This window comes from Chelmon rostratus, chromosome 5 (assembly GCF_017976325.1).
Source record: "Chelmon rostratus isolate fCheRos1 chromosome 5, fCheRos1.pri, whole genome shotgun sequence".
Classification (NCBI taxonomy): Eukaryota; Metazoa; Chordata; class Actinopteri; order Chaetodontiformes; family Chaetodontidae; genus Chelmon; species Chelmon rostratus.
Window position 1 is genome coordinate 19,642,393 of NC_055662.1, and position 24,346 is coordinate 19,666,738.

Consider the following 24,346-nt stretch of genomic DNA (forward strand, 5'->3'; position numbering starts at 1 on the left):
GCAGTCTGGGCCAGCTAGAGTTACACGCACTCGGTGGTGCTGAGATTGAGGGTATGGCCTGTGTGTTTTTTTGTGTGTATGAAATGTGCATGTGTGTGTATGAGAGAGGGAAAGTTAGTGTGTTTGTGATACCAGGTCTTTTGTGGTTCCTATAGGTTGCTGGTGACATCATATACTGTACAAGTACAAAAGCAGTAGGTGAGGTGAAGAAATCACCTCATTCTCTTCATTTTCTAGCAAATGAAAGCTGCCTAAATGTAATATGTAAACATGCAAATATGACTTTTTCTCTTAGGGAGGCAAAAACAAAAGTCCAAAAGCGTATTTTAATGTTTCTGCCAACATGTTTGTCATGATCTGATTTTCCGCTTTGATCCTGTCGCAGTCAGTCCCAGCAGAACATGTGATAACATTAAAGGCACATGGCTCCTGTGGTCAACAATGAGTGAACAGATCATTGCATAAGGATGAAAAAACAGTAGCCCGTTTTGTTCCACATTCCTCCAGTAATCTATTTAACAGAACTAAGACCAGACTCGCAGAAGAATTTGAGAGGCTGCGGCCTCCAACACTCACAGATTAACAGAGCTAACAAAAAGACTTGACGTGTGTTACTAGAGATGAACAAGAGCTGAAGACCAGCTCTAAATTAACTCCAGATAAGTTTGAAGATATGATATACAAGGTGGTTCAAACGTCAAAAGTCATTTGAAAACAACATAATGAATTCAAAGCAGGAATAGGATGGAGTGTTTATCAAGCTGGTCCACAATGAAGATCAGCACAGGAGGACATTTTAACAACGAGGAGGAAGGAGTAATGTTCAGAAACAAGTGGACTGAAATGCAGCACAGACACTCTTTACGAACTTTTAAAAGATTCAATGCAAACGTCAGATTCAAACGATGAATAATGGCAGAGGGAGGACTGGCAGTAAGCGGCCTCGAGGAAAGGCTGAATGATGTTAAAGATCTGCAGCGGTCTGATGCATGTCAGGAAAATGATGTAAACACTGCTTTGAAGAAGTTCAAGGACAAGTTGGTGGATTCACATGCTCCACTTAGAAAAAGGTCTGCTTCAAAGGAGAAAGGCAAAATAACCGCTTATATATCAGGGTGCCTTTGAGAAAGAATCCTTTATTTCAGGCTGAGAAATTAGGCTTCTGAGGTAAATTACAAAATAAATAATATTTTTAAACAAAAAAAGCAGCTCTAAATGATAGTAAAGAATTACAGAAGAATGACATCGCTCATTATTGTAACCACTTTCTCTATCAACAAAGTGGACAGTTTGAGATCTTGTATGCAGCTGGATGATTGAAACAGCATTACGCTGATGAAGATACTTGAGATACTTTTGCATCGTATGTACTATTCTTCTTTTGTGGCCAAAACTTCTTTAAATGCAAAAATTACACTTGTTGTCAGAATCATGCTGTTTTTATCTATTCTTGCCATTATTGATGGAAACCATCAATATAACAAGTGATTCTTTCATTTTTTGGAGACACTTTAAGATGTGTGAAAATACTCTGAATATTAAGTTCAATTACTTAGTTAAAAATGATTAAAATCACATCTACAGATGAAACAAAACCTAATGTGTCACTTATTGAGCTCTAGATGGTGGTAGATAGATTATTTCACCCTTTGGACGGAGCCAGGCTGGCATACAAACATGAGAGTTACCCTGTGCAGAAGAATGTGAAGAACATTTTCTTCTAGAGTCACACATTTAGAAAAACACATTCAAACACATTGAGCAGGGGGACTTTGCAGACATGCTGCTTTTTGTCCACAAATGGGAGGTGAGTCCTAGTGATGAACATATTTTTGTCCTCACAATGTGACTAACAAAAGTGTACACACAAACAGAGTCCAAAGGCGACACATTTTCGACCCTGCATCCATGGCAATGCGCCACATTCACCTGTTTCTCTCTTGTTTCTGCGTGTTTTACGGCGGGATCCCCGATTCTCTTTCCCTCCCTGCAGTTTACAAGATCGCCTCTGCAGCTGACCCCACCAGCCGATCCCTTGCTTTGCTCGCTGAAGACAAAGGAGGCTGTTGTCTGTTGTTGCTTGTTAGGATAGCTGTGTGACGGATGCCATGTGGGTCACTGCGGTGAGGGTGAGGAATGGTGAGGTCCCGACTTAAAGCTTTCCAGATGAGCTGAGCTTCAGTGATGGGAAAGGCTTGGCGTGGCGGTGCTGGCGTCACATACACAGTGTTCAGGGATGATTTCGCAATGTTTTTATGGAAATGGAATGGATATTGTTGGAAGAAGGAAGTTCTGTAAGAAAGATGGAAAGAAGGAATTGTTCGGCCTGAAGCCTGCGGTGCAGCATTAACATTTCCACATTAGTTATTTTCGGTGTACACAGAGACCAATGTGCACTAAGCAAATCAGATTATAGGTCGAGAAAGTGAGAGAAATAAATGAGCTACTTTCTCTTCTCTTCTCTCTTCCTTAGTTATTTACATTCAAATGATATAAACAATGTCAATAATAACTGTTACTGGTGCAGACGATGGAGCTTTGATATGTCACTAACCTCATCCTTATTGCTTTAATGTGAACAACTCTACCTCTACAAAGTTAACAATGTTAAGGTTTGACTGACATTATCAGAGAGGTGTTAATTGAACTATATGCTTGGTTTTATGGTCGTAGTCTGCAGTGGTGTTGAATTGCGCTGGCCACCAACTCCTCACTCTAATAGTAAAAGGAATATTGTTTCAATAAGGAATTATCCACTAGTAGACCGACAGATTGGTCTGGTCATGAAAACTGCAGCTCCAACAAGACACTCAGATCAGATCATTGTCTCTGAACCAAAGCCTGACTGATGAATGATTTCGTTCTGGAGCATAGACATGTGAAACGTTGCTAAAAGCAAATACTTTCTTGACATTAAATGGCTAGACCTTCTCCCAATCCAACCCCTAAATGGGATATTAAATGGAATTAATTTAAGGCTCTAGTATTGGTTTTAAAAGCACCTCCATCAAATTGTGAAAGAAATGGATTTCACCTTGTAGACCACCTGGATCTTTATTTTAACATTTTAAAAGAATTTGGAGACTCAGATCTTATTACTTAGCTTAAAAGATAGTTACGAGTGATTTCATCATTCACTGAACCTTTAGATGTATCTGCCTTAATTAGATTTGAAGGGACGCTTGGCTGTCCTTGTAATGTTGGCAAATGTAGGTGCACTTAGTGAACATATCATCATGGTAACCGTGGCAGAGCCCTCTGAACACTGTCATAGTTACTGAAACACAGCTCTCTCTACCCTTCTGGATTCAGTTGCGCCTCTTTCTACCAAAGTCAGACAATGAAGGAAGTCTACACCCTGGTTTACAGATGAATCATTTGCTACACAAGCCTGCAGGAGATTTATAGGAACATAAATGGCATGAATCAAGACAGGGAGTTTTCAGTCTTACATGGCATGAGAGTGTACTGAGCAACAAACTGTTTGCTTAATCAGTAACTATTAACTCAGTTTAGGTTTCTTTTTGACACTGCTAGCTAAATTGGCTCCAAAGCAGCTGCCTGTCATGATCACTGAGCTGTTCTTTCCAGTAAAATAGACGTCATTAGATACCAGATGACTTCCTCATCTCCAGCTACCTCTGCAGAGTCAGTCTTACAGTTTTCACATGCTGGGTGCCAGCCAGTCTCAGACACATGTTGAGACTCTTTCTAAACTGGTTTCAGCTTTGAAATCATCTACCTGTTTCCTTGACTCCTTCCAGCTAAACTCTAATCTTTAGCCATCTCTGGGACCTACAATGCTGAATATTGTTTATTTATCACTTACTTTTGGCACTGTCCCCATTGACAGTAAGACTGCTTTGCTTAAACCCCTGCTGAAGAGACCACACCTCGCTCCAGGAGTCTCGAACCTTCCGGTATTTTATTTATAGTATTAGAAAGAGTCGTGTTGCAGCAACTTTTAGCCCCCTTAATCGACAGCAGTTCTGCTTTCATTTCACTGAAACGGAACTTTCTGAAGTCGTAAATAACATTTTCCAGCTAAAAGAACACAGTGTGATTCCTGTAATAACATTACATCAGTAAAGTATCAGTATTTCCACCGCTATGCTGATGACACTTTATCCGTTCTGAAACCCTGGATGTGATTTCCTGCTCCTAAACCTAAAATGCTTGTCATTGGCCTTGCTCGATATAAACACCAGTTTGATCCAAGAACAGTCAGTAAATTAAACAGTCAAGAATCTTTGTGCAACGTTTGATCGCCCCTCTCCTTTGATCAGCATGTTAAAGAAATCACCGGTGTCAGCTGAAATTAGATCTTTTCTGTCCATGGCTGATGCAGCGAGCCTAATTCATGCCTTCGTTTTCATCCAGACTCGATTACTGGAATGTTTCACTGTGTGCTGTGTGCAAGTCCTTGTACATAAAGAATGCTGCAGTTCGACTCTCTAAAACCAGACAATTTGACATCAGAACACCGATTTAACTTCATTGGCCTCCTATCAATGTCAGCTCAGACTTTAAGGTGCTTCACATCTGACCCCAGAGTTAAAAAGAAGTCAGCTGGTTCAGTTCATGAACTGAAGAAGCATCTTGGATGAGAGGTGAAACATCTTCTAGAACCTCAAGGAAGTCCAGTTGCCTTGTAAAGCCTGTTGAAGCACTGTGACCTGGATGACTTGGAGTCTTCACAGACATATCTGACTCTGTTTTAATCTAAGATAAAAAAAAAAAAAGTGCTCATCCTTTGATACCCCAGGCCCTTGAACCCTTTACCCGGTCTCAGTCTCAGCAAATCTTTAGTGCTTCTGGTCTGCATTTGTCCTGCTGACGAGAAATCAACAAACAAATGATAAACTTTCTGATGACCACTGCATGTCTCCAGCCTTTCTGCTGTTTTTGTTTTGTTTCCCACAAGCCGCCAAGCTATGTGTGTCACTCTCACTCTTGCTGACTAGTTCTTCTTCTTCTGGTCCTCCTCCTCCTCCTCCTCCTCCTCCTCCTCCTCCTCCTCTCCTCACAGTCAGACTTCTCTGAAACTTCAGCCTCTCCCTCCATCTACATTGAATGCTATTATCAAGTTTTCTTGCTTTCTTCTGTGTAAATACTGTGCTTGCCTCTTCTGTGTCTGTCTTTTTCACAGGTCTCCACGGTGGAGATGGAGGTCAAAGGGCTCACATTCTACCCATAAACCCCATAAACCCCATAAAATTGTGATTTGTGATACTGGGCTGTAAAAATAAAACTGGCTTTACCTGACTTGCCTTGAACTAGACAGCATTGCATTGAGAGGAGTTTCTAAAGTTTAGCCAGTCCCATTTACAGACAAAGGGGGGAAGGAAAATCAAAACTCATTTTAATAACCCAGTCCAATACATCACCACCACTTATGATGACATCAATAATAAACATAAAGTTGATTAACCCCTCTGTGACAGCGCCAACAAAAAATGATCTTTTTGAATGTAGAATTTGTGGCAGATCTATTGGATTGCATTAAATTGTATACCTGTATATAAGTGGCCAGAACCAGATACATGTCAACAGGATTCTGATACTGAGGCTAGAGTATTTACCTGCTATATGATTAGTATAACATGTCATTACATCAGCAGAGGATATCAAGTATACTTAGTTAGCTTTGTCAGAATAAAAGAAGAACAGGAAGTAAAAATGGATTATTGTAAACAGACTTTACTTTAAACGGCAGAGATATTTTATGATGCCCGTGCTGCAGCACCACGCAGGATACTTAGACATGTGACCTTGAGCCGGGAGAGGTCAGGTCATGCAAGTAATGCATGACCTGACCTACAAGCTAAAAATGTTCACGCTCCTCCATAAAAGTGTGATTCAAATGTAGTCGTGATAAGAGAAGCTAACTGATATTTAAATGCTGCAGCTTGTGTTTTGTGACACAATAAGTGGTAGTGGAGTGAATGAGATTACATCTGTTATATTCTCTATGATAAGGACATCATCATTGATCAGATATAACACCAATAATGAGTTAAATCTAATTAAATACAATAACAGTCTTTTCATCAGCTTCTCTCCATCTAAATAAATAGATCTGCAGCCCTGACAAGACAGCCACTGACAATTATAGCCTGTCCAGGCACTAATGAGCCCGTGACTCAGTCCGAACTCCTCAGACTGAAGCGTTGAGAGAAGCTGTTCAATGTTTCTGAGACCCAGGGGAAGGCGGAGCTAGATTGTAACACAGTACATGTTCTCTCCCCCTGCAGCTCAGACAGTAATTGGCTGTTTGTTCAAAGCTAATGTTGGCTATCCAAGTGTCTCACAGGAGTAATGATTTCACAACTGTGTGCTTTCCTGTTGCTCCACCATTTTATGAATAATCATTACTGAAATAATTACTGAAGTATTTGTTCTCTGATTGTAAACATTTGGATCTGCACTGTGTGATCCCATAATTGTCCTTTTATGTCTCTGCCAGACAGCTACAAAGGTCAGTCCGTAAAAACAAAAAACAAAAACAGGTGTGCAATTGAAATGAAATGAAGTGTCTCCCCTTCGAGGAGTACTCCAGCTGTTAATCTAACATCTGTAAACACCTGTGAGCCAAATGCTAATGTCAACATACTAACATGTTCACAGTTTTGATGCACCATGGCCACCATCTTAATTTAGCGTGTAAGAACATTAATCGATTAACATTAACACCAATTAGCATTAAACACAAAGTACAGGTGAGGCTTGTGGGAATTTCAATAGTTTCGCAGTTATTTGGTCATTAACTGAAATTGAAATTTTAATCTCATGATGCCACTCGATAAAAAGTTAAGGGATCTCCAAAGTAGTAAAATCCACCCTGTGGGGAACATGAGTGCCAAGTTTCATGGACGTACTCTCTCTGCCACTGTGTCCTTTCCTTCACCCACACTCCCACATCCACCAGCATTTTTATGAGCCTTTACGGTCATTGCTGTTCTCCACCTGTCCACCAGATGCCCTTGGTGTTTCCTAGGATTTGCTGTTTTCCTCTGACTAGCTTCTGGCCTCCTTTTCAGTCTAGGAGCCCCCAGCCTGGATCGCCCGATTGTATATCTCCTGAACCCTGTGAGGTTTAAATGGAAAACATGAGGAGCCAACCCAATGGCCAGCAGCCATCTTTCATTTCCTTGCCATTTTCAGGGGGTATCTCTGTGCTGGTGCCACAGATCCTCTGCTGCCCAGTGTTGCTCCTGACCATAAGCCAGAACCGCTTTCAGTCTTTTGTGTTGTTCAGTCTGCCACCCCCACCAACGCCCAGCTGGATCATCAGCTGTCTGCCTGCCCTGAGCCATAGGCATTAGCCATCATTAATGACGCCTCTGCTTTCCAGTAGCCAGCCTTCTGCTGTGGTATTCAGTAGTCCCCAACCAACAGCCAGACCATCAGCGGTTGGCCTACTGCCTTTGCATGTAAGCCTATGTACCACTGCAGTGTTCCTGTCTGCCTGATTGTCTGGATTTGGGTCATTTTCCTTGATGCCTCATGTGCACCACGTGACATCATTAGGATTCATCCTGTGGTGACCATGAATGAAGTTTCACAGTAATCCATCCAAAAGATCTTTCAGTCTGGACCAAAGAGGTGGACTGATCGACTGAAACTGGCATCCCTGTAGCGGTGATGGTAAAGTAGAATAACAAATACAGTTTGTCTCATCAGTGTTATATAAAATGAGCAGACCAGCCATCTAAGTATTTAATTAATTTTTAAAGGTACTCATGAACATGAAATTCAAATCATGAACAATCAAGGCTAGGGTGGCCAGTTATAGGATTTAAAAGAAAATTTCACTGTAATTTGCCAAAATATGACCCAGTCAGTAATAGATTACAGTGTCCATCACCTTGACATTTGGTCTGTCGTGATCAAAGTGGCAAAAAAAATAAATTTTCAATGCTCAACAGGTACCTTCACTAACAACGATCCACAGACCTTTTGGACGTTTTTGTTACAAACTTCCTTTTATCAAAGCGTGGCTGCCAACTATTCATCTCTAGGGAGGACACTGCTCACAACAAGGACGTGAGTAACTGTGTCATTCTATAAAACATATTACTGCTGAATTGAATTTTTTTGGTGCTTTGAATTCCTCAAACCAAAAGAGTCTGCAGCGTTTATCTTCACAGCTCAGCAAATCCAAACTATCTGGATGGATTCTTCACATTCTGGGCAAGAGGAAAAAAATGTATTGCCTTTAAGAGTGAACTCTCCCTTACACTCATGCAAGTGCTGCCAGTTTTAACATATTCAAAACTCTATCTAGAAATCTGTTGGCAGTGTTATTCTTCTGCTTTCTATATAACAAACATGCCAGAGTCAGAGGTTATATGATTTTACTCAGGTCATATGAAGTATGAGATACAGTGTGTATGTGTGTGTGTGTGTGTATGTGTGTGTGTGTGTGTGTGTGTGTGTGTGTGTGCGTGCGTGCGTGCGTGCGTGTGTGCAGATAGATGGCTGAAACATTTCACAACATCCCTGCCAAGCACGGATTCTCTCGGTATGAGTCAGAAAGGATGAATTCAGCTCGGCCTCGCTCGCTCACTCTCTCTCTCGAACACTTTCATTTCTCAGACACATTCGCACACACATTTCCACACACGCCCTCAGCATTAAACACACAGCAAACCGTGAATTCCTGGCTGCTGCCAAACTGCACTCCAGGTCATCATGTTTGCATCATCCTCCGTGGAGCTGTCGTCCTTCCATTAAGTTTATATGACACCCAGCTGCCCCAGTAGCACAGCCGTCAGCTTACCCCCCCCAACAATCTCCAGACTGTTTACAGAGATTGTTTCTTTCATAGCCGAACGTTGCAGAGCACCAGTTGCATCACCGGCTCTTGGTAAATGTTTACCCTCTGTTTAGCTTCAAATCTAAAGATTCAGTTTTTCATGAAAGAAAGGTAGTGGACTTTGTATGGTGTGAATGTGTAAAGCATTAAAAGCAGCAAAATAAGGCAAACTGAGATTGATGAGTGTGTCTGTTGGACGTCGGCCAAAATAAATGTATGAAAGGCTAATCCGCTTCCATATTTTTGGGGTTTTTCTTGATGGATGCAAGACTTTTATTTCTCTGTTGACTCACTCGCCACAGGAATCTCCAATCAGGCTGAACTTATCAAGCGTGAAAAACCATTTGAAAGGGGGGCTGAGAGGACGGACAAAAACAAGAAGGTTCTTTCTCTTTTTCCTGCTTGGAGAGCTCATTATTCCTCAAGCTCCCCTCTGTCCGAAATGCACCCCCTTCCTCTAAATTACTTCACTTTTTTAGTTCCCGCCTCACCTCCCCACAAGCCCATACTGTGTGAGTGACTAACCCTAGTTTTTCTTCTACTATAGCGCCGCCTCCATTCTCTCACTGGCTCTTTTATTCCCTCATCCCCGTCGCCACCGCCCCCTCCTTCCCTTTCCCCTCCCCTCTCCTCTTTCCTCTCCTCTTTTTGCTGGTTGCTCACACCAACCAGCTCACAGCCAAAGAGCTCCTCTGTCCCTCTCACACTGATCGAGCTTTAAACCCGATTTTTCCCCAGAAAAAACTGAGACATTACTCCAAAGGAAGTTATTGCTCAAGTCTAAAGGTACAGAAACAACTTCTATTGTAGTACTTTTACTATTTAATATGTCCGCTACTGTATCTGTGTGCAGCTACATGCGTGTGAGCGTGATATCTGTGAATCAGTACCAGAATAACTATTAGACCCCAACTGTACACGTGTGATGTAGTTACGCGAGTGTACGTAGGAGGAAGTCTGCATGCCTTCACAGTTCTGGTTGCAAGACATGTGGTTTTCACTCATGGAGTACAGCATTCAATTGACAGAGGGAGTTTAGGTTTTATAACGCATTTTTGGGGGGTTGCATGACTGTCAATACTGTACATTTTCTACATATGCAGGTGAGTATCTGTTGAAGAGTAATACGAATACGAATAAGGCAGTAATGAAGCCACTTTGTATGCATTATATATTGCACTTTGGTAAATGATAAAGTAATGAACCTTTATTAGTGTGTGTCATTTCTCACACCACTAACTCTTTACAACATGTTCTTCGCTGTCAGCCAGGACACTTGTAACCAAAGGAGAGGTGTGACACGGAGGAAGAGGAGCAACAGGTAAGGAGTGAATCAGCAAGACCTTCACGAACTTTCCGCCACAGTTGAGAGGAGTTCAAGTTCCTGCACGTTTATGACAGAAGAACTGGAGTTTCCTGCACCAGCTATGACTCAGAGCAACGGGGAGAACCCACAGAGGACCCGCAGTGGTCTCCACCAGATCCGAGCTGGGATCCAGTCCCGATCGCTGCTGGCCAGGAAGAGAGTGCAGAACATCTCGAAGAATGACGTGAAAGGATTCTTCATCAGAAATGCCTTTGTGCTCTTTACCATCGCTGCTGTCATCATTGGTAAGTGAGAAAACACTGAACTCTATTGGTAACTTAGATGATGTTTAGGCTTTGGTCGTTCCCCTCCTCTCCATCAATCACCACTTTCCACGCCTCTGTTCAAACCTGTAAAGAAGAAGGCTCCAGATTTTCACAATCTATCAGTCTGGGGTGACTGACACCCCTGTAGCCGGACAGAAGAAGGAAAAGAATTGAAACAAACTCACCAGATGAGAGAATAGTGGGAACTCTGACAAACAGCAGAGTGGCCTTTATCTGACCCTGCAGCTGACCCTTGACTTGTTGCCATTAACCTCTGAATCGTACTCAGTTGGAAGTGAGCCAGGCCCACCCACCTCCTGCACATCTGCAGCCCTGCTAGAATTACACCATGCCACGACAAACACAGTTGATTGATTGTTAAATTCAGGCTGTTTTTCAAGCTGCTGGCTCAGCCACCTGGGTCTTTTGGTGGAGTAGCGCAACAGTGGACAAACAGCTTGTAGAGAGAATAGATTTCACTGACGCTGAATTTCTGCACACATTTTCGGCAGAAGTGACAGTCATTGCACAGTCATTGCTAGTCTGAAGAATCACAACAGCGTCTATCCCCCTCCCCTCCTGTCGAATGCAAATGTTTGTTTCTTTCATCATCAATACGAGCATTCCCGGCAATCATCATGTCATCACAATCTTTAACCTTTTGCTGTCCAGCCCCACCTCAAATACATCATTCCTGACAAAGTGTGAGTCCTACGTGTTTTATTTGTGAACTCAGGACTCATTTTCTAAGGAGGCTGCAAGGCAGTCATGTGATAAGAGATGACAAGATGTTTCCGCTCTCAGGTGCTATTTTGGGACTCTGAAAGTTGTCAGTATCATTCTGGTGATATCCATTCAGAAATATACAACATTTTGCAGTAATATGATCCAATCTGCCTACAGGTGTAAAATCTGGGACTTTCTCGATGTCTCATCTAACCCAAAAAAACTTTCCTCCACATGTGCTCTCCATTGCAGGCATAATCCTGGGCTTTTCCCTGCGGCCTTATAAAATGTCTTACCGTGACATCAAGTTCTTCTCTTTCCCCGGAGAACTGCTGATGAGAATGCTTCAGATGCTCGTGCTGCCCCTGCTGGTTTCCAGTCTCATCACAGGTATGAACATCAGGATGTGTCAGATTTCGACACAATGGTATTCTTAGCTTCTTTTTGGAATCTATTTACTGATTGCATCAATGACTTTAACAAATAGATGTGGCCATGCTGGACACACTCAGGGCTTACACACTGCACTCCAGTGGCTGTTAGCCTTACAGTGAATCTATTCAGTTGTCATCAGTTATTTTTAGTTCAAAATGTACCTCAGATATCTAAAATAAGCACAAACAGCGAAGACACTGACAGTTCAAGATTGTGTGACATTGTTTTGTTCTAAATTTATATTTAACAACTTACACAGCACTTTATTGCACCTCCTAATATCAGAAGGAACCCTAACATTTTCTTCTACCTGCTCATTTGCAGCATGTCTGTATGCCTGAGTGTTCAACATGCCTCCACAGCTGTCTTCATATTAAGCTAGACTGTGGAAATAACCCCATCCACTTTCTACTGCTGTACCCCATAATACTGTATCTCAGTCAGCCTGAAGTTAAGCTACATCTTACATGCTTTAGCTACATGTTTTGCAGGTAGATGTGTTTTCTGTGCAAAACGTTCATACCAGTGACAGTGCTGTTTGTTGTTTTGCGGCTCCACCGATCAACATGTACGTCATGAGTGGCAGAGCGAGCCAACTGTTTGTTCAGCCGACGCTGTTTGTTAGCTTTGGGCCCGGTGGTGGACGAGGTTAGGGTGATCTCATGAGCAGGAGAGAGGCAGATATGTCCTGAACTTACAGCGCAGCTCTCAATCACATGCTTGACCCGTGTTGTAACGGTCTCGAGCTTGACACAACACGAGCAAAGCAGTCCCAGCTTTATTATGCTTTAATTGAAAAAGGAATTCAGAATTCGTGGACTGGATTAGTTTGCAGTCAGTACATCTTGTACTTTCTGTGGCCCAAATGCATTTGGACCTGTATTTCTGTAAAACACAAACACATGACACCAAGGTTTTCTCTTCTAATCCAGGGATGTAGTGAGTTCATTCGTCACTGTTGACATGGTTCAGAAACTGAGTCAGACACGCTGGGATGTTTTCTCCCAAAGGCCTGTGGGTCTGTTACTGAGCAGAGCCTCTGCCTGCGGTGACAGTAAAAGTATAGACAGAGATGTGGAACATGTGAGTTTCCGAAAACACTGGTCGTCAGAGGCGACTGAGGCGACCCAAACGTCCGGTCCCCGAGCAGTGATTGACGGGGCGAGAAGCCAGCCTCCTGGCGAGATGAGAGAGACGCGTTGTCCGATAATAACCTGCTTTGTGCTGCAGCGGGGCGTAACATCAGCATCCTCTGACATCATGTCACATGGCCACAGCTACAACATGTAGAAACCAACAAAGAGTGCTGTTCTGCCGCCGAGTCATCTGTCACACTGCTCCTTTCTCATGTGTGTGTATGTGCCCTTATCCAAGTCATCAGATGTGATGTTACGTGTCATTAGACCAGAAAATTTCAATTAACATATGACTACTGCTGCCACTCGTTTGTCCCATCTTGATATTGATTATTGTCTGTTTGAGTAATGTGATTGTGCAACTTGATTTACAACATAATAACATGTCTACGCTGTGCATTTATGCAATTTATTTGTGCAACAGCAGCAGTTTGAGCTGACTTTATCTGCATCAACCATACTAATAGCACATTGTCATTCCAGACCCATAGTCAGTTTTAAAATGAAATCGGGTTTTCTGTATAGAATTGAAACTTGTGATTATCCACTGGTGCCTCCTCTTTACTGTGAAACCTGTTTGTCACAGTGTGTCATAAGTGAGGAGGTCACACCCATCATTGTTCTTCTCATTGCAAACTTGATTGGACTTCCTTACTGACGTGAAAGGATGCACATCAGATGATATTCATCTATAAATTATTACGATGTTTTAGCTCTTATTCTTTCTTCTCTTATTGCAACATTGAAATGTACAAATTCCATGTAATTTTACATTTTCTATGGAGCTCATCAGCAGTCTGTCAGACATTTAGTCGCGTAGATTGAGGTCAGAGGTCTAGGTTATTACAGTGGCTGTGAAATGTAACTGTTTCCCCAAAGCACACACACCTGCACATTGTGTGGACACACATGCCCTCACGCAGATGCTGACATGCTACAACTCAGTGTCTTAGAGGAATTTTAACTTTCAAAACAAACAGGAGAATCAATACTTTATTAGATTATTAGATTTACTCAAAACAATTTTTTGGCCAGTATGTTACACAACATCTGCAACACAGCTGGAGAACACAGTGTTTGAAAATTGTGACTCATCGTATGTTATTGAAAGTCACTTTTTGTCAGATTTCTGCTGAAACGATGACCTCAGTTGGAAACTAATTCAAGAGGCCGAATTTTACTCGAGAGGACAACATGTTCTCTTGATCTTGAAGAGCATTTCAACAGACTTCAGCCGTGCGTTTATCTATGTTTCTATTCCCACAGCGTACTGCAGGCTGGATTGACCAACTTTCCTCTCAGAACTGAGGTCCTGCAGATTAAATGTACTTGCACACATGACTTGGAGCACTGCGTTGAGATATGTCAGAGGATGAAAGCATCAGAGCTTCTATGGCTTCTTTCCTGTAAACACGTGGCCCCTGTGCAAACTGTCATGCTCCCTCAGATGAATTGTGCCTTTATGTGAAATGGGCTGTCCCAGTTGAAAGGGACTTGCCTCTGAATTTTGAGCCTGTCTAAAGGTGAGGCTTAATCGGGAATAAAGTTTGAGCAGAGTCCAGAGAGACCCTGAAAGGTAGGATCCAGGATTATGAGAATTACATGTGTTTCAGTGAGAGATTGAGAAAGTGCAGGGCCCTCATTTATCTTCATCCGTAACAACATTTCTTCCTCTCATGCATGCAAACACACTTCAGATTAACCCATGTGTTTGCTGCAAAATCCACATTGTCTGCAGGCATTTCATTAAGAGAGCTGAGAGTCCACCACAGAGTATTTATAGAGCCAAGAAGTGCTGGACAGGGAGAGGGGATGTGGGCTGTAAAAGGAGGAAAAGGAGGATGATTACGGGGGAGTTCCCTGGAAAGGGAGCATGAATGTAGGAGGGGGAGGGAGTCGAGGGGGAGGTCAGGACAAGGAGCAAAGACAGGAAAAAAATGTCAAGGAGGATGAAAACTGACAGTAAATAACTGCTCAGATTATTTGTTAGTTTGTTACATAAAAGTAACGAAATAGAAACAAAAAATAAATAAATAAATGTCAACTCATGGGTTCTAAATTTTACAGACAAGTTGTAAAAGTATGGAAGTGACTGGAATTAAAATATAAAATTGTTCCTTGCAATATTAAATTACTATAAAGTCACATGTCCAGGTGGTGCTAGTTCTAGGCTTTGGTTGAAGTCAAAAAGTCACCAGAAACTATAATTTTACTGCATGTGCATGTAAAACCTTATTCAAATATGTCAGTATCCAAAATCAAGTCAGAGACAGCACTACATTTAGAGCAGAGGTGCAGTCGAGTAGAAGTATAAAGTATTGCACGGGAAAGTGCATTAAAGCTGGACTCATGAGATGTTGCTGCTTTATTTTCCACCTCTGCACCTCAAGAATGGCACAAAAATCCTCTTCATGAGTCCAGTGAAGTGCACGTTTGAGCAGAGACTTCAGAATGTTAACCATATCCTAAAATACCATCTCATCTAAACATGAAGAGCTTGTTCTGGGCACCTGTCAAAAAACAAAACTAAACAATTTTCAATTTCTGTGCTAAAGGATCTCTCATCCCCTTAAACTTCAGACATTTTCACCACTGTGATTGAGAAGCAGCTTCACTAATCTGTATCTGTGTATTATGCTGTAACTATTTTCATTCCTGACAATTCTTGATTAATCAGTTCATTGTTTTGTTGATAAAATGTCATAAAACAATGAAAAAGTGCAGGTCACAACATCGTATAGGCCACAGTGACGTGTTCAATTTGCCTTTTTGGTCCAAGCAGCACTCCAGAATCAAAAGATATTCTGTATGGCACCATATAAGACTAATAAAAGAAACAAATCAACACATCTGACAGGCTGGAACCACTGATCAGAGCAGATTAATTTTCAGTAAAATCTATTCAGGCTGACGTGTGGAGATATTTACTGACTGCAGACTTTCGAGTAAGGTCTTGCTAAAACTTTGGAGTCAATCTTTGCCCAGCATCAGAGGATTTTAATTGCCCTCGGGACCGACCTCTTGCAGTTGCTACGTCCTGCGCCCCCCAAAGTACGTCTACTTTTGTGTTTGACGAACATTCCCCATATGACAAAGAAAGTCATTCTCCCTGCTCTCCTTCAATCTTGGTTCTTTTGAAAGGGTGGAATTGGTGAGGCTGTGTCCGTTGTTGCCTGGACAACAAGCCGGGGATCATTGTGTGCGTGCGGGGCCGACTAAGTCAACAAGTTTTCCCAGGGCTGTCAGAAAAGGAATAGGAGGAGAGCAGGAGAAGCCGGGGGGTGGTTCGGAGGAAAAGGGTGGCAATGAAAGAGGATTGCGGCAATAAGATCAGTGTGGAAGAAAAAGAGAAGAGGGAGGCCAGGAGGGGTGCGAGGGGGCACCCTGAAACAAGAGGCGGTGATGGAGGGGTGGTAGAAAGAAGGAGGTCAAGAATTCAGGAGAGGAGAATCAGGGAGCGAACGATGAGGAGGGGAGGAAGAGGATCAAAAAGAACTGGATAAAAGCCTAAGTCTTGGGCGTGTTGAGACAAGAGGAACAGAGAGGGCCAAAGCAGGGGCAGTTGGTACACCCATGCACACCCACACACACACACACACACACACACACACACACACACACACACACACACACACACACACTTTGGTATGCACAATGTCAGAGTGTCACATATAAAGGGAACACACATATCTCCCATCACACAAAGCCTGCTTTACCTTGTACAGCTCTGAATGAAGATAATGGCCATAATAGGATGTGACACTTTGAAAAGACAGCGCCACCGTCACGCCTTTTGAGGCAGCTTGTCTGTATCCAGTGGCTGCATTTCTTTTTACAACCGTTATCCCTATAAAGTCTGTTTAATGCCATTAAAGCTGTGGAGGGCGGTTTAGCTTCCGGGCACCAGCCTTTCTTCAAAATATTCCTAATAAAACCTGCAATCGATTTGTGACTTTTCACCAGGCCTGTTAAATTAATCCCATCACATAGTTTAGGTTTGGTAAATTTAATTGCATCCAACCCTCTTTACAGACATTCAGAGTTCAGCAGACATAGCAGGGAGCAAAGTATTTCTTTGTAACTTGATCATTATCTGTTTGTTCTGGATCGTGCTGCACCACATTTGTTCGATATAACGTCAGGCTGTGTTGTATTTTCACAGCTGCTTTCTGTGCATTGGCCTGAGCTTTACATGCCTCGTGTCACATACATCTTTCATCACAGAGCACAGATACATCTTTGCTGTTCAGATTTCTTCAAGAGGCTAATATTCAGTTGAGGGTCAGACTGTTAATCTGTAACTGACGTGTCTCTGCTCTTTGTGTTCACAACAAACTAACCTCACACTTGAGGACATGCAGCACTGTTGTGTGATCAAATAAAAGCCAGCGATTTGCACGATGCCAACTCTGCTTTGGGTTGAAGCCTTTGGCCCCTACAGCTGTTAGAAAATAATATCTGTGCATGAATATTCAGCTTTGCTTCCGATGTGAGCTTGTATAGTAGATGAACCCCTGGGTGCTGTTCAGCAGGTGTGGTTTTTCCACTAGTAAAGGTCACAGTCAGATTGTGTTTCTCGCTGCTCTTTGTTGTCACAGATAGTTAGGCAGATAATCCAGATGGGTGTATTCCACCTGTAATTACAGCTCACTTTCCCAGGCTAACTGCATGGGACAGAGGTTAATGACACATCTATGCATGCATGCATCTAAGTCATGGAGTGGCATGAGGGAAGATGATGTTTCTCTCCACATATGGAAACAACAACAAAGACGTTATTAACCTAATTCTGACATTATTCCACTCTATATGAAACATTGCTTCACTCTCCTGATCTTGATGCTACTATGTGTCTGCATCATTTTGATTTTCTGTTATTGTGTTGAGCAACATTTTTTAGTGCGCGTCACTGAAAACCTGTTGTGTGTACAGCAAATGAATTACTGAAACTATTCATCCATACACACTGTTCAGTGACTGGTAATCAGGCTAATTTACATGATGCCATGGAGCTGCCTATAGCACTACATGCTCAGAGTGCTGCTGCTCCCTCTACAGGGAGCCCCTGCTGTGATGTAAGAGCGCAGGTACCAGGAGATCTACTTATTTTAAAGGACAAACCCTGTAGTGCTGATATACATTAACATATATATCCTATATCCTTTTCAGGCATGGCTGCTCTGGACGGCCGTGCTTCCGGTAAAATGGGTATGAGGGCAGTGGTCTACTATACCACCACCACCGTCATTGCTGTGATCATCGGTATCATCATGGTGCTCATTATTCACCCCGGAAAAGGATCAAAGGACGAGTTCAGCAAGCCGCAGAAGATAGAGCAGGTCAGGCCCGCCGATGCCTTCCTGGACCTTATCAGGTACATACACACATTTATGCACCTTGAACACACTCTTAAAAGACTCCAGTACACTGATTCGGTCAACAAAATCAGAATTTATAATCCCTTATGTTTTGCCTTTTTTGTCCCTGTTTATTGCCCCCTAACATTCAGATACAGGTGCTAATATGTACTGCTGTTTTACACACTGCATGTAGTGCATCAGTTTTTAAATGATATGTGTTTATAATTTGATTCGTGACAAAAAATTTACCTCTTCTGTTCTCCAGAAACATGTTTCCTCCTAACCTTGTGGAGGCTTGCACCAAACAGGTAACCATCCCACCACATCCTCTTTCTGTCCTCATCCTGCAGCTACATGTAGTGTTGTATTTCTCAGTTATCTCACTTTAGCATTTTATCATCAGCACATGAGTCTATTGTTTAAAGCCGCTCCGGTGCAGGGTTTCTATGTGTTTTTGTTTATATGCTCCGCTGCTCATTAGAGATCTCTGTTACACTGGAAATTAACTTTACACTATCAGCAATTAAACCTAAATGTGCCACATATATGAAAACACATCAGATGTCATCCTCATCTGAGATCCAACATAAAGATTAGAGGAAGAGGATTTACAGTATCATTTCAGACAGGAAAGGGCACCTAACGATCCAATCGTTATCCTCCCGTGGTTACATGTGACACAGCTGAGTCATTAACGAGGGCTTCTCTCAGTGCCACTTCCACTTCCTCATTCCAACAAGTTTTAGGCAGAGGGAGGTGCTCTGCTGAGATGGTGAAAATGTTGCGTACCACATGGTAATGCAGGAACTGCAGGAGCTCAGATTTCATTAAAGCAGACATTTTTGTTCATATACAACAAGCTACATACACCTAACAGGATCTTTACTGACCCCGAGTCTCACATGTTTTTCTTGAATAAAAGTATTTATAAAATCTTGTTGCCTCAGGGATCAATCACTATTTAAATCATCCTTTTTCCTTTTGAAACCTAGTTCAAGACTCAGTACGGCAAGAGAGTAGTCCATGTGACGATGACAGTGAATGACACCATGTTCACACTCAATGACAGCAAGGAGATAACCCACGAGGAGATGATCCCAGTGCCGGGGTCGGTTAATGGAATCAATGCTCTCGGCCTGGTGGTGTTCTCCATATGCTTCGGGCTGATCATCGGGAGCATGAGGGAGCAGGGACAACCCCTCAAGGACTTCTTTGACTGTCTCAATGAAGCCATCATGAGGCTAGTCGCCATTATCATGTGGTAAGTACCAGGAGGGATGCATGGACGCACAGAGTTATTGCAGAATGAAGTGATGGACCTTTCATTTGCAAATTCACTGTAACGCTCATTGATCCTCAGGTATGCCCCTATTGGCATCTTGTTCCTGATTGCCGGTAAGATCACGGAGATGGAGGACATTTCAGTCATGGGTGGCCAGTTGGGAATGTACACAGTTACAGTAATTTGCGGGCTGCTCATCCACGCCATCGTTGTCCTGCCAACGCTCTACTTCATCATCACCAGGAAGAACCCCTTTGCTTTCATCGCTGGGCTGTTGCAGGCACTCATCACAGCCCTGGGAACATCCTCCAGGTGTGTGACTGCGTTCAAAGCTTCACAGACTGACAAGAAAGCTCAAGGTCAAGGCAACTGTCTGTCTCATCCTGTCCCTTCCCCTTCTATCCTCTCTCAGTTCTGCCACATTGCCCATCACTTTTAAATGCCTGGAGGAAAACAACAAGGTGGACAAGCGCGTGACACGCTTCGTGCTCCCTGTCGGCGCCACCATAAACATGGATGGCACCGCTCTCTATGAAGCCCTGGCAGCCATCTTTATCGCTCAGGTCAATGATTATGATCTCAACTTCGGACAAATTCTCACCATCAGGTATGTGATATACAGCACGCTTGCATTTCAACTTTTGCTTTTTGCAAATTCATTAATTATGCCATCAGCGGTGGAAGAAGTATTTAGATTATTTACCGAAGCAAAAGTAAAAGCACACAAAATAAACCACTACAAGTCCTACATTCCCAGCCTTACTTAAAGTGTGCAAGTATTATCAGCAAAATGTAAAAGTAGCAAAAGTAAAAGTATTTATCCTGCAGAAAAATGGTCCCTGTCATTATTTTGCTGTCATATATTACCACATCTTATAGCATTGCTGTCAAGTGAGAACCAGGTATCTCTAAAAACTCCACTTTTCATCAGATTGACAATGCATTTCTCCGCTCATCCAAGGGGCAATTGAATAGTTTATTTAGCTCAAGATGTGGGGGACCGTTTAATCCTTCAGTTTATCAGAAAAATACTAATGTAAAATCACCAAATTTGGAGACAAGTCGTTTTCACTGGACAGAAGGATATGGAAAATTTCCATAAAATGGAAATACTCATGTAAAGTACAAGAAAAAAAAAGTGCAGTACTTAAGAAAATGTACTTAGTTGCATTCCACCACTGATAACCACTCATCCAGTCACTTTCAGCACTATAGTTAAATCTAATTCAACATATTTTTGTACACTTTAAATGCACCCAAAAAGACTGGACTCTGTAAACATCGCATTCTCTGAGAGTTGAATCAGTTTTTGGAGGTACGAGAGAATATTTCTCTTGCATTTGTCTTTCATTATGACAAGAAATGCTACCAAATCCAAGTGATCTGTGTCCAAGCCTCATTAAACACAAGTGACAGCATTAATGGCTTTCTAACCACCAGGCTCACTATTTGACTAGGGACAGATGGGGAGTAATACATCAGCCAGGGGAACAAACTGAACTGGTATTACCAAGAAATTATCGAGAGGTCAATACTGGGACATGTCTGTCACTGTTGCACTTCAGTGAAGGATTTCTGGAAAATTCAAACAATTTTAAGACTTTTTTTTTTTTTTTGCACCTTTTCCCATCAGTATCACAGCCACAGCAGCCAGCATCGGAGCAGCTGGAATCCCTCAGGCAGGACTGGTCACCATGGTGATCGTGCTAACGTCTGTCGGCCTGCCCACTGATGACATCAGCCTTATCATTGCAGTTGATTGGTTCCTGTAAGTATCGACTACATGGCATCTTAGAAAACGATTCACTTAAAATCAATTAATAGGAATAAAGAGGCCGTAATCATGAGGAAATGAAGCAATCAAGTTCCAGCCGGGAGGGTTTTACGGGGTTAAAAAGGATCGAGTTGGTGTACTCTTGACTGGATTACAGAACAGCTTCCAGAGACACTCCCCTCACATTCCAGGTCCCTCCATCCATCTGGTTTTTATTCAGTTGGCAGTGCAACGCTCTACTTCCTCCAATCTACTGGCTGCGTTTCATGTGGTTTGCAGATTGTCTGCAGAGACTGAAACTATGCCTTCAGTTTCGTAATGAATATTTTTTATGTACACACATTTACAAACACTGCAAGTGGACTTAATGGGCAATTTCTTCAGTGGCAATGATTAATGAAATAATCCTCTTTTGTCTGTCTTGTTTTGTGTTGTCTTCTCTGGTTTTGGTTTGTGTTATCTTTTTTGTCTTCTCATTTTGTCCTCTTTTATTTATTTGTCTTGTTTTGTCACATTTTTTGTCGTCTTCTCTTGTATTGAGTTGTTTCGTTGGCTGCTTTGTCTTCTCTCTTGTTCTGTTGTCTTCTCTTGTGCTATCTTGTTCTGCTTTGTCCTTCTCTTGTTTTCTCTTGTCCTCTCTTGTTGGGTTTTGTATTCTCTTGTTTTGTCTTGTTTCATTTTGTGTTTTTTTGCCCTGCCTCCTCTCCTCTTTTCCCTCCTGTCCTCACTGCCTCCTCTGTCTTCCTTCAGGGACCGATTGCGGACCACCACCAATGTCCTTGGAGACTCCATTGGTGCAGGTATAGTGGAACATCTGTCTCGCCACGAGTTGCAGAAAAAAGACCCCGAGGTCGGCAACTCAGTGGTGGAGGAGGCGGACAGGAAGCCGTACCGGCTCATCTGCCAGGAGAACGAGTACGAGAACGAGAGGCCTCCTGACAGCGAGACGAAGATGTAGGGACCAAAGTTTTGTTAGAGCTTGCACACATTCTTAGTCAAACCATCGTGCTGCATTGAACCACATTCTTAACTAAGCTCCTCTTAATTTGAAAACCTTCCTCACACAAGATGGGAGGATTCAAATTAAATGTATCTACAGCTAGAATATATTTCAGCCAAGATGACTTCCTCTAAGGTGTGAGGTGTGGACCTTCCTGACGCACTGCGCACTTGAAATGGTTCACTGTTGCACTGTTTTTCTAAGGTGTTGTGCTGTCACGCTTCCTAAGAGTACTATATTTATCTGCCATAGGATGGCAGCTGTTTACTATTAAAAATGAACTACTCTAGAGCCTGGTGGTCCATGGCATGCATGCCATATCCAACTTCTCTCAGAACTGTGGTGACTAATTTTACCCACTAGAGGTCAGTATTGCTGTGAGTCTTAACACCACCGCTGATTAGATCCCATACTGGTACAGACTTTTTCTGGCTTTAAAATAGTTGCTGTTGTTTTGTTTGAGTGCTGTTGTGTATGGAAAAATATTAGTGAAATGGTAGCAAAAATCTGTCTGGAAACTGATGTGAAAGGTGTTGGACATCATGCACATGCACTGGGTTGACCAGGCCAACTACTTTGAGGAAAAAGGGCTGTCTATTTACAAACTTCTGTACAGAGATCAGTGGCTTTATTTTCTGTGATTTGATGTACAGATTCAACTGAACAGATGAATGATGTCATGTATTTTAAGGCACACATACTGTTGTCCCCTAAATGTCTAAACCAGGAAGTGCCGTTGTTAGATAAACAAAGCTGTCAGAGCATCTTGGCAACTATCCCTCAAACCAATCATTACAATCATTAAAACTGACAAAACAAAGTTTTAAGCCATTATATTTCAACCAAAAAAAACCCAAAAATATTGTTCAAATTTCTGTCCAATTTAATTAAACCATACCTGCCGGGGCCCAGGCAAATTGCTATCCTAGACAATAATGCAGTTCTGTTTCAAAAGGAAGATCGTAATGATTTTTTGTTCTGATTTATTCTAATGCTAATTGCGTGTCAATCCCTTACACTGACCCTCTAACACGGGCACAGAACTGAACATTATTTGGTTGAAACATGAAACATCAGTATGAAATATTTGTTTTAGTAAAATGGTAGTCAGGGATATATCATTTTAAAGTTTTGTTAGACCATACTCAAGTCTTGTAAATTCTCAATTGAGCTGTGTTTAGATAATAAAATCTAACGAGAATGTCCTTTGATTTAATGCATATTGTAAAGTCGTGGATTTCACCATCTTTTATTTTAGCTAGCTTGAATCTGTAATTGTTTTGCATTTGAGCTAGTTCAGTATAACAAATGTAGCATTTACATAGAAGTTGCTTTGTATAGAAGATTTTTCAGAATATACTGGTCTTGTATAGAGAAATGTAGATAAATCTGTACATTTATTGTAGAATCTAATTGTAAAGGGTTACTTGAGGATATTGTGTGTAAAGATGCTGTAACTCTTATCAAACCTAGAGACCAAACTAACAATCCCTTTTGTTCCTTTTACAAACGCAAAACTGGTTGATTTAAAGGACCAAATGTTTTCCTTTACACACCTGAGGAAATGGAATAGTTCCTTTGTTTACAGTTGCTGGTGTCTCTCTTGATACACATGTGAGTGCACACACACACACACACACACACACACACACACATACACAGACACACACACACACAAGTGGATAATAGTTGTACTTTTATCTTGCATGGGTTTTTTTTAATAAAAAAATGAAATCATTGTTTTGGGTATTGATCATTATCTGTGAATTCTAAACTCAGAGTCTAGAACACGTATGTGTTCATAAGTAGATGTCTTTGATTGTTTTAAATTCTCATTTAACTATTTGCACATACTTGTTTGCAGGCATTATGATACAATTTAAGTGTACAGCACCTTTTATAGAAGAACTGCAGCTCAAAGGGCTGTACCATAAAGAAACCACAGCACCAAGAGCTTCACATACAAATAAGACATAGAATGAACATTAAAGACAGGGATAGAACATCACCCCCACTGAATAATAATACTAAGATAAAGTAAAAATAGAGTACACAGAAAGCATAACATCGTGTAAAATACATTTTTAAAGAACTACAGCAGTGTATAAGTGCAAGGCAGAGCACGAAAGTTTGAGGCCCGCATCATGAAAGTCATAGAATGAAGAGCTTCCTTTTAAAAATAT

General features: G+C 41.9%; 1 protein-coding gene across 1 annotated transcript; it reads left to right on the forward strand.

Moving 5' to 3' along the window:
* Positions 1 to 9,475: 9,475 nt before the first annotated feature.
* Positions 9,476 to 23,901, forward strand: slc1a3a (solute carrier family 1 member 3a). The gene is made up of 10 exons (XM_041936736.1): positions 9,476 to 9,604; positions 10,086 to 10,429; positions 11,429 to 11,566; positions 17,917 to 18,121; positions 18,373 to 18,415; positions 19,100 to 19,368; positions 19,468 to 19,701; positions 19,802 to 19,996; positions 21,023 to 21,157; positions 21,914 to 23,901. Exons 2-10 carry the CDS (start codon positions 10,213 to 10,215, stop codon positions 22,119 to 22,121), a joined length of 1,644 nt encoding a protein of 547 aa, XP_041792670.1. The 5' UTR covers positions 9,476 to 9,604; positions 10,086 to 10,212; the 3' UTR covers positions 22,122 to 23,901.
* The last annotated feature ends 445 nt before the right edge of the window (positions 23,902 to 24,346 follow it).